The sequence below is a fragment of the Misgurnus anguillicaudatus genome, chromosome 13 (assembly GCF_027580225.2).
Source record: "Misgurnus anguillicaudatus chromosome 13, ASM2758022v2, whole genome shotgun sequence".
NCBI classification, from domain to species: domain Eukaryota; kingdom Metazoa; phylum Chordata; class Actinopteri; order Cypriniformes; family Cobitidae; genus Misgurnus; species Misgurnus anguillicaudatus.
The window spans coordinates 26535664-26545386 of NC_073349.2; the positions used below are offsets into that span (position 1 = coordinate 26535664).

General features: G+C 40.2%; 1 protein-coding gene across 2 annotated transcripts; it reads right to left on the reverse strand.

Moving 5' to 3' along the window:
• Nucleotides 1-1760: 1760 nt before the first annotated feature.
• Nucleotides 1761-8631, reverse strand: zbtb39 (zinc finger and BTB domain containing 39). 2 transcript variants are annotated; one of them, XM_055188686.2, is made up of 3 exons: nucleotides 8348-8631; nucleotides 4790-6319; nucleotides 1761-4706 (listed from the first exon to the last, which is right to left on the reverse strand). In XM_055188686.2, the coding sequence occupies exons 2-3, from the start codon at nucleotides 6284-6286 to the stop codon at nucleotides 3834-3836; spliced, it is 2370 nt and encodes a 789-aa protein (XP_055044661.2). In that variant the 5' UTR covers nucleotides 6287-6319; nucleotides 8348-8631; the 3' UTR covers nucleotides 1761-3833. The 2 variants fall into 2 exon arrangements, with proteins under 2 accessions (XP_055044661.2, XP_073731591.1); XM_073875490.1 differs by having other exon boundaries at nucleotides 8287-8629.
• Between the last annotated feature and the right edge of the window lie 1092 nt (nucleotides 8632-9723).

The following is a 9723-nucleotide window of genomic DNA, read 5'->3' on the forward strand; positions in this document are numbered from 1 at the left end:
CGTTATATGAAAAACCATTAGGAAATCAACATGGGCTTATGTTAGTGCATGTGGATCCTCACCTCCAGATAAAGTAATATCTCGTTCACTTCTCAACTTCTCTGTTTTTTTACTCACTGTGTGCAGGTTCGACTTCATTTGTCACTACGCAGACCGCTTGGTGATGTCAAAGTACCGCGAGAGCGATTCAAATCAGACTTCTTCGTGTGATTTATCGACTCGCTCTCGCGGTACTTTGATGTCATTCGCCTGTCAGTTCTTGTGGCGCCAAACCAGTCTGCTCTTCAGTCACTCTCGCGCCGTCGCTGTGATTTCATAAGCCGTTCGGATCTCGCAGTTCGGCATTAAGTCAAACACACCAAATAAACAGCCTACTGTATATGAGGTTCAACCCGCCAAAGTAGCAAGTGGAGCATGGTAACGGTCAGTGTTTTACATCTACATTTATTAATGAAAGTGTGTCACAAAACGATGCTGTTATTACGCATCCTCGCGCTTTTTTTTAAAGTGGGTAAGCTATACTAAAATCTTTGACCTTTCCTAGTGTATCACGTAGAGACAACAACACCACTGGTGTGTATATATATATATATATATATATATATATATATATATATATATATATATATATATATATATATATATATATATATATATATATATATATATATATATATATACACATTTGGTACCACAGTAGGCCGCCGAGTTACTCTTTAGGTGCAAAGTTTGTTTAGGTCAGTGGTTTTCAGGGGGGCCGCGAGATGGTGCCAGGGGGGCCCCAGTTTTATGGCATTTTATGATATACAAATAAAAATAAAAAATAAGGCTACTAACCAAAAGCACTACTTTTTGTATAATTTAATGTTTTTTTTTTTATTAAAATGTTGAGTTTTAGAACAGTTTTTTGTCACAAATTTTCTTTGGGGGGCCATGGAGGAATGCATCGTACACAAGGGGGGCCGCACGCTGAAAAAGTTTGGGAACCACTGGTTTAGGTTACAATGCTAAAAACAAAGTTGTGACTGCTGCGTTCGCGCTATATGCTAGTTGATGCTATATGCTAGCGTTTGGGATGAAGTTGTACAATTGACGTTACAGTTACGTTTTGCAGGTCCATACTGAAAAAACACAAACTTAACACTCAGAAACGTCCATTAACAATCTCCAAACAACTGATTATTCATCAAATTCTGTATCTTCGTCTGATCCAGGCTCAAACATAAGCTCTGTTTACACACACACCGAATTATTTCAAAACAGCTGCTCTAACAAACAGCCAATCAGAGCAACATTATTATTCATGACCCTTTCGAATAAGGTAATAACAGACCATTTCATTCTGGGGGCAAATTTTAAATGGACATGTAAAACCGTCTCTGGATAATTTTTGCACTTAATAAAGCCATCTATGAAGATATCAGAAAATAATTAAAAGACTTAAAACTCTCTTTAAAGGGATACTTCACCGATTTAGCATTCAGCTTTGTATCTGTAGAAACCCGGCAGTATTACTGAATGACCATGTTTCCCTCCATCATTTCCCCCTGAGAGGAGAGATATCTGCATTTTGGTTCTGCAAAAAAGTCCTCCGATGATGCAAAAATCGTCATATTACATCATCGGAGGACTTTTTTGCAGAACCAAAATGCAGATATCTCTCCTCTCAGGGGGAAATGAGGGAGGGAAACATGGTCATTCAGTAATACTGCCGGGTTTCTACAGATACAAAGCTGAATGCTAAATCGGTGAAGTATGCCTTTAAGTTTAGAGTACCACTTTTAATCAGAACACAAGTACAGCTGTGATAAAAGAGAAAACACGTTTGACAGTGATGCCAAAATGTATAAATCACATAAATAAGTAATATAAGGCAACTATTTCATATTGAAAAGAAATGTGCTATGAAAAAGACATTCATCTCATATTCAACATGAATCAAGATCTCATATTTAGCAGTCACAACATCAGTCCTCATTTTTCAAAACTTGACTAGTTATGATTGACAGATGAAGTTGATTCAATCGGTTTATAAGGCCATGTTTTGTTCATTCTTTTTTATTCTGAGCTGCATGAGAAATAAGGCTTCAAATGCCCACAGCAAATAAAACTGTGGCTTGATCGATTACATCTGTTATGGATGCATCCATTTATTTGTCAAATAGATTTTTAAAGTGAACACAACATGAATTAAAAGACATTAAAATGGTAAGTTATTCCATTACACTGTAAAAACGATTTGTTGGTTCAACTTAAAAAAGTAAGTTACCTGGTTGCCTTAAAATGTTAAGTTCACTCAACTTAAAAATATTAGTGGGCTCAAAAATATTGTTAGCCTCATAGCATAATGAGTCATAAAAGTCATTTTTTGGCCAAATTGTGATATCTGCCTACTTTTACTGTCCTTCCACTGCTGCATCATCCTACCTTTCTGCCTATGTCCTTAGCTAAGCACAATAGTTATTAGAATCCAAAAACACTATCTGCCTTAGCATACAATGTGAATTCTAAATATTGTGTTTTTTCGTGTTTTCCAAAAACATTGAAATATGACTTAGGCAATTATGCTTTGAGATAATGTTTTAAATTTTAACTTAAAATGTAAAGGCAACCAGGTAACTTAAAGGAACACGCTGACTTTTTTGGACTTAAGCTTATTCACCGTTAGATACGTGCATACGTACCTTTTTCATCTCTGTGCATTCTGTAACTGTCTGACGCACCCACCACTAGCCCAGCCCAGCACAAAGACCGGAAGCAAATGGCTCCAGCCAGCATACTGCTCCCAATAAGTGACAATCCGAGAATATAGTTCCCAGTATGTATATGGTTAAAAGATGGCTGTGTCTCATACGACCTTGTTATTTGTACACGCTGTGACTATAGCCTACAAATCACAACATATATATAGGAAAATGTTTGCATTGTTTTGTCACTTATTTGGAGCTGTATGCTAGCTGGAGCCATCCACATCCAGTCCCCGTGCCAAGCTAGGCCAGCGGTGGGTGCGTCAGACAGAGTTATGAGACACCGGGAGATGAAAAAGGTATGTATGGACTTATGTAACTATGGGGGATACAGTGAATAAGCCAAAATCCCAAAAAGTTAAACCAACTTTTTTTACAGTGAGCAATGCGCATCTTTCAGGTGTGTAAAATTGCTTGGAAATTGGCACAAAACAAGTTTTCAAAACATAATCTTGCCTGAAACACTGTTGCTTTAAAACAAATACACTTATATGTCCCAAATCAACAGGTTAGGGACAGTCGTATGAACTGACTGATATATTAGCACCTCAGTCAAAATCCTCTCTCCAACTGGGGAACAAACAATACAAACAAAATGTACTGCTTCTCATAAAGTTACTATTTCTAACATAATCTATGTCAGGTGATACACAATGCTACTATAAAAATATTGCCTATTCTGTAAAAGAAAAGTACCTTTATTTAAAAAAAGGAAAAGTTTTATACCCTTGACTTATTATCTGACAAGTCCTGGTTAATTCTCAACTTGCACTAGCTTTGAATAAGAGAAACGTGTGCTTCTTTAGAGAAACCAGAGACTTTTAGCTTATCGTGTGTGTCAGAACGGCAGGAAGAGTTTTTAGAGGTAACACAGATCTCGTTTGCCATCTAGTGGATAGATAACAACACTACATTTTTAAAATAACCTTTTCCATTAAATTTGGTCTTTCAGTACACAATGCCACATAGACAATCAATCACATTAAACACTTAAGTTACATTCTAAGTCTACAGTCACTTCTTCTGAACAACATCAGCAAGGAAACGTGGGCGCACAGTGTAGCGGAGCGTTCGGAGGGCGTCTGTTCAGGCGTCCATGTTCGGGACGGGTTCTTTAGAGTGGTCATTATACATAAAGGTCTCCTCTATGTTGAAATCGGGTGGTAGTTGGTCTTTGTGGACCTCCATGTGCGAAGAGACCATCTTGAGCGTGGAGAAGAACAGGCCGCAGACGGTACAGCGGTACATGAGGGCACCCGAATGCGTCTTTAGGTGGCAGATCATGGTGGATCGGCCGCGGAAAAAGCGCAGGCATACTTTACACTGATAGGGTTTCTCACCCGTGTGGATGCGGAGGTGGTAGGTGAACTCGCCCGAGTGCGCAAAGTGCTTACCGCAATACCTGCAGCGGTACCATTTCTGCCTGAGGCCCGCACCGCTGGAAACGTTGCCGTTTGTGAACTGAACCATTTTGTCCTGAACGCCGAAACCCATGTTCACACTGAAACTCGCGTTTGCAGTTTTACCCGAGCCGCCGGCCTCAAGAGGCGAGGAAGATGATGAGGAATACTCCATGAGCTGGTCTGCCTTGCGCTTGGCCGGCCACGTCTGGCCCTGAAGCTCACCTGAATGTGCGGTGAGATGGTAATGGAAAGCGTTTTCTGAGCGGAAGGTCTGCGGACACAGGAAGCAGCGTAGCTCGCCTTGGCTTTCCCCGCTGGTCTCCGGACTGCTGGCGTCCGGTTTCGCAGAAGACTCTTCCTCAGCGTGTAGAGCAACGTGGCGATCTAGAAGTGAACTCTCCAGGAAGGGGCTGCTACATTGCGGACAGGTGTAAATAGGAAAGAGGTGCGTTAAAGTGTGCCACAAAAGGGCGCATCGAGAGGATTGGGACAGCTGGCATACTCCGCAACGTAGTGTCCTTAGGCAAGCGTGATTCTGAACGTGCTCCCGGACAGCCTTGAAAAACATAATACAGTAGGTTAGGACACAACGTGGATGTTACAAAAACAAAACAACATACAAGAAATCATGCCACAAACCTTGAAATCATTAGCAGTGGCTTTAGCACAAACAGCACACTGCAGTTCCCCTCCTTGTCTCTGTGAGGCACCGCTCAGTTGTTCAGGATTTTGAGGGCTGCATTTAACAGCAGACAGACGTCTGTGGTGAATCAGCATGGCTTCACTCTGAAACTGCTGCTCACAGACATCACATGAGAACAGAAGGATACCCACGTGTGTGAGGGCATGAGTGACAGCAGCCCCGCGCTCGGAGAAGGAGGCTCCACACACCTGACATGAACCTGTTTCGGAGAGGTGCGTCTCGGCGTGAGTCCGAATGATGCCATTTTCGGCAGGGAGTAGCATTCCACAAGCTTTGCACGGCTGCGATGGAGCCAGCTGGCCTAAAGAGCCATGTTCGCCGTTCTCAATACACATCAGGTCTTCGTCATCCTCTTCCTCCACGATGAAGTGCTCCTCTTCATCGCTCAGCTCAATGATGTCTTCTGAAAGTGCTCTCCATTGATCGCCAGACTCGGTTTGCTCCTCCTCCAGGTGGTGCCTCTTCCTGGCATCATCTTCTTCAAAGAAACTCGCATCTTTGACTTCTACTCCGCCTGCGACGGACCCCAGCTGCAAACTGTCCAGAGGGTCACTGGAGGACGACGAAGGGGCGCATGTTTCTCCTCCGAGCTGGGCTGAGGAATCAGGAACGGAGCAGGTTTCTGGGAGAGACCCAAATGTTGATTTGCTACCATTAACCACAAGGTGGTCCACCAAGATGTTTCCTCCACCATCTCCTTCTTCGTCCCGCTCAGTCTTGAGCTGCAGAGTAAGACCAGGAAGAGCCTCTGTGGAACGGTTACTATCCGAGGGGCTCGGTTTGTTGGTCTCCAGCTGGTTGTACCCCAGATGTACATGCAGGTGCTCATTTTTAGGAGACTGGGAAAGCGAAACAGTGGCTGAGTGCGAGCGGTTTATTCTGAAATTCCTGCCTTGAGGAACCGGAGATGGTGTGACAGGTGTAGGAGCGGCCGGAGATGACAGTGAGGAACAAGACGCTGCAGAGGATGAGCAGACTGACGTAGCCATGGTGGTGGCAGACATCATTTCGCTCTCCACCTCTCCATCACCCACCTGGTCTCCAGAACTGGAGCTCTGCAGGTCAGGAAAAGTGGCATGGCAAGCGCTCACCAGCTCCTTCACTCCCAGCCTTTCCGCCAGTTCGTACAACACACGGACATCTATAAGGTCTGTGAAAATTTCCCCGGTGTAGATGAAAGTCAATACCTTCTCGAAATTGGTGGCTGAGACAAAGTCCAAAGAGAAGGTGGCAGGGAAGCTACCGTTTCGGGAACCTCTGGAAAAGAGGCTATTGAAGTGTGTGCATGCACACGCCAGTACCGCTCGATGAGCGGGGAATGAACGACCTCCGACCTGGATGACCACATCGCACAGGAGACGAGACAGACGACAGCGGTTGAGCTCGGAGAGGAGACGGGCCGCATGGCCTGAGCCCTGCAGCCTGATCCTCATGCCTGCTGATTGTGAAGTAAGCCAGGAATTCGACTGAAATTCAGAAGAGAGAAGGCGAATGACATTTTCTTTATGCAATTGTGAACATACAGTATATATTGAATATTATAAAGTGGGATAGAATATATTAAGAGAGAAATATACTGTACTGAATATATTAAGAGAGAAAAAAATACACTGAAAAAAAATGATTCATTCAATTTACAATTTAGTGGTTGCAATCAATTTAATTAAGCTACAGTTTTTTGTTTTGTTTTAAATATAGCTTAAATAAATTGATTGCGACCACTTAGAATATTGAACATATATAATGTATTGAGAAAATCAATTATATTTATTGAATATATTGTATGTATAGTGAATATTGAACATATAAAGAGTTTGGTTCCAAAACGCGTTAAACAGCATTTACATTTTTTTTTAAGTTACCGCCAAAATCAGTGTTGTATCAGGTCAGTATTAAAAAGTAAATTCTTAATTTACGCAAAATCCGGTATCCGTCGTGTTATTCTGTCATCTTTTCTCCCTTTTTCCCAAACCCCGACAAACACCAGTCCTCCTTCTCTGCAGAATGCAATAAATCCACTTAACCAATCAGAGGGCACCATTCCACGCATTGTAAACAAGAACAGCGGGCCGTTGAATACACACGGAATTCTAGTTTTTCTCATCTTGTACTGCGTGATCAACAAACAAACAAAACAAAATAGTAATTTTGATGGCACTGATTAACCTGTGGTGGTTTTCTATGGCGAGGAAGAAACGTAAGCCATCAAATTCGAATAATTTACACAAGAGGCACTCCAACGAAGGAAAAATGCCGGCTGTTGCTTGTTCTCCCGACAGCATCAAGCTTGTGTCACGCTAACACATTGACCCTCGGGGATCTTATGAAAAACGTTACATTATTTAAGGCGAAGTCAACGAAAATCGAGCAGGACGAAAACATTTTACAGCTAATCGCTGTCAAAAACGTTCAGCTACAACGTCCCACGGATAACAGCAGCAATGACAGTGTTCTTAATATTACAAAGTAAGTGTTTAGATTAATGCCATTAATGTTTTTTTTTCATCGGTGTATACCACTAGTCAACTAAATGAATATAACATGGCAAAGATGAATGCACATTTATTTATTGATTCAATAGATTTATAGCATTTTGAAAAAAAATGTCAAGGATTTATTGGATTTTGTGGAAAAAGAATCAGTTTTTATAATAAATCTTTGAAAATCAAATTATGGATTTGTTGCTATGTGAAAGTTTGTAAAATAAAATAGTGGTTTTCTGCCAAAAATATGTCCGCAAAACCAAGTCCTATTTAAAGTTCCAGTATATGGCAAATAATTAAATAAAGGGGTGACCATATTTATGCCCGGTGAGTATGTGTGTGTGTGTGTGTGTGTGTGTGTGTGTGTGTGTGTGTGTGATATAATATTATATATAATATTATATTATATTAAGAGTGACTAAATATTCTGAGTAAGAAAAAAAGAAAGTGACAGAGCCAAATACAGTAGCTTGTATTTACTGAATATTAAATGTTTATATGCATTTAGAGAGAGAGAGAGAATAAAATTATATTTATTGAATACTTTAAAAGACTACTTTAATATACATATAAAAAAATTCTGGATAACCCAAGGATACCAAGCTGTGTGACACATTTGAAGTTAATGCACAATGTAAAATAATTATGCAAAATAAAAAAACGGGTGTCCTAACGAAGACAACACACAAACACAATTGCTTATATTAACACATCTGACATTTCATTTAAAATCCCTGCACGACACAATACGCTAAATGCTTCATGGTTTGTTTACATTTTTCCACCTTTAGCATTAGCTAACTGTTTGCCATTGCATTCTACTAGCGTGTCTGGCTAACTAGCACATTAGCATAATCTCAAGCGAAAAACAATAAATTAATCAAAGCGTCTCCTCATTAGTGCACATAAACCGGCTACTGCATAAACGTTAGATGTAAGTAGTGTCTTACTCATAGATTGTTGTTGGTTTTGGACAGATAAGGATGGATAAATAGCATCGGATCCTGTTACCTCAGTCTGCCGTTCATAGTCCTAGACACGGGCTGTGTCACATCACTACTGAGGTGCCATCCTAGACAGCATTTTGTACGTCATGAACGTTTCTCGTTTTGTTGAAAATTTTAGAAGCTTTAAGATCTTTTTTGTGTTAATAGAAGCATTACATGGTCAGGAGGATCACCCATTACCTTAATTACCTATTACTTTAAATGCTGTCTCGGTAGGCAGCACACTAGGCATTGAGACACAGCCAGTGTGTCAAACTCAAACTGTGAGGGAGCGCCTCCCATAGATTTAACATTGGTACTGTAAAATTCAGTACAGATTCCCTCAGGCTGATTTATAATAATTCGAGATTGTTAAACACAATTATTAAACTCACAGTTTATTTATTTATTTTATGTTTGGCTTCTATTTAGAGGCATCTAATGCATTAAACATGAACTTTCGGGTTTCATAAATCATGCGAATGTCAATGTTTAATATGATTCAAAAAGGTCCTACAATACTGGTTGGTCTAGGCCTGTTGGTAATATTAGCATTACAGACAGTTTGTATTTATTTATGAAGAATAGTCATATTAATTTTTCATATTCACAATTTAGCATCACTGTCAAATGACAAAAGTATGACCACGTGATTTGTGGCATTTTGGTAAGACAAATGACGTCTAAATTTGGTGATGCTTTAAATGGACACGTTGTTTTCACAGCTATCTCTTTTGGTTCATCTCATAATGTAATAAAGGCCCAAATTTAATTTTGCATTTACATTTTAAAATATATTTCAGGGCTATCAAACGATTAATCGCACATTAATTATACAGTACACACATGCAAACACATAATTGTGCAAACACAAACTTTTATTTTGTATGCGATTAATCTTCTCTCCTTTTCATCTGCTTTCAGGTGTGATTTTTCTATTGCCCACACCTGTTACTTGTCCCAGGTGAGTTTAAAGGAGCATCACATGCTTCAAACAAACTTATTAATCCACAATTTTTAAAAAGGGTGCCAATAATTTTGTCCGGCCCATTTTTGGAGTTTTTTATGAAATGATGTCCAATTTGCTTTTTTCCCTCTGTTTTTTGTGTTGCTCCAATACACACAAAGGAAATCGACAACGTGTATGCAAAACATGTGTAATTGCTATAACTTTCTATGAGAAATTCTTTATTTTCTGAAAAATTTCAGGGGTGCCAACACTTTTGGCCTTGACTGTATACACACACACACACACACACACACACACACACACACACACACACACACACACACACACACACACACACACCCGTTGGTGTATGTGGTTTACGGGGACATCTCCATAGACGCAATGCATTTTATACTGTCCAAACTGTTATATTCTATGCCCCTAACCTACCC

What these genes read in the sequence shown, in the direction of transcription:
- zbtb39 (XM_055188686.2), bottom strand. Translation starts at nt 6,286, where the DNA reads ATGAGGATCAGGCTGCAGGGCTCAGGCCATGCGGCCCGTCTCCTCTCC. An exon ending in CCACTGCTAATGATTTCAAG is followed by an intron (nt 4,707 to 4,789) that starts GTTTGTGGCATG and finishes ATGTTTTTCAAG; the next exon opens with GCTGTCCGGGAGCACGTTCA.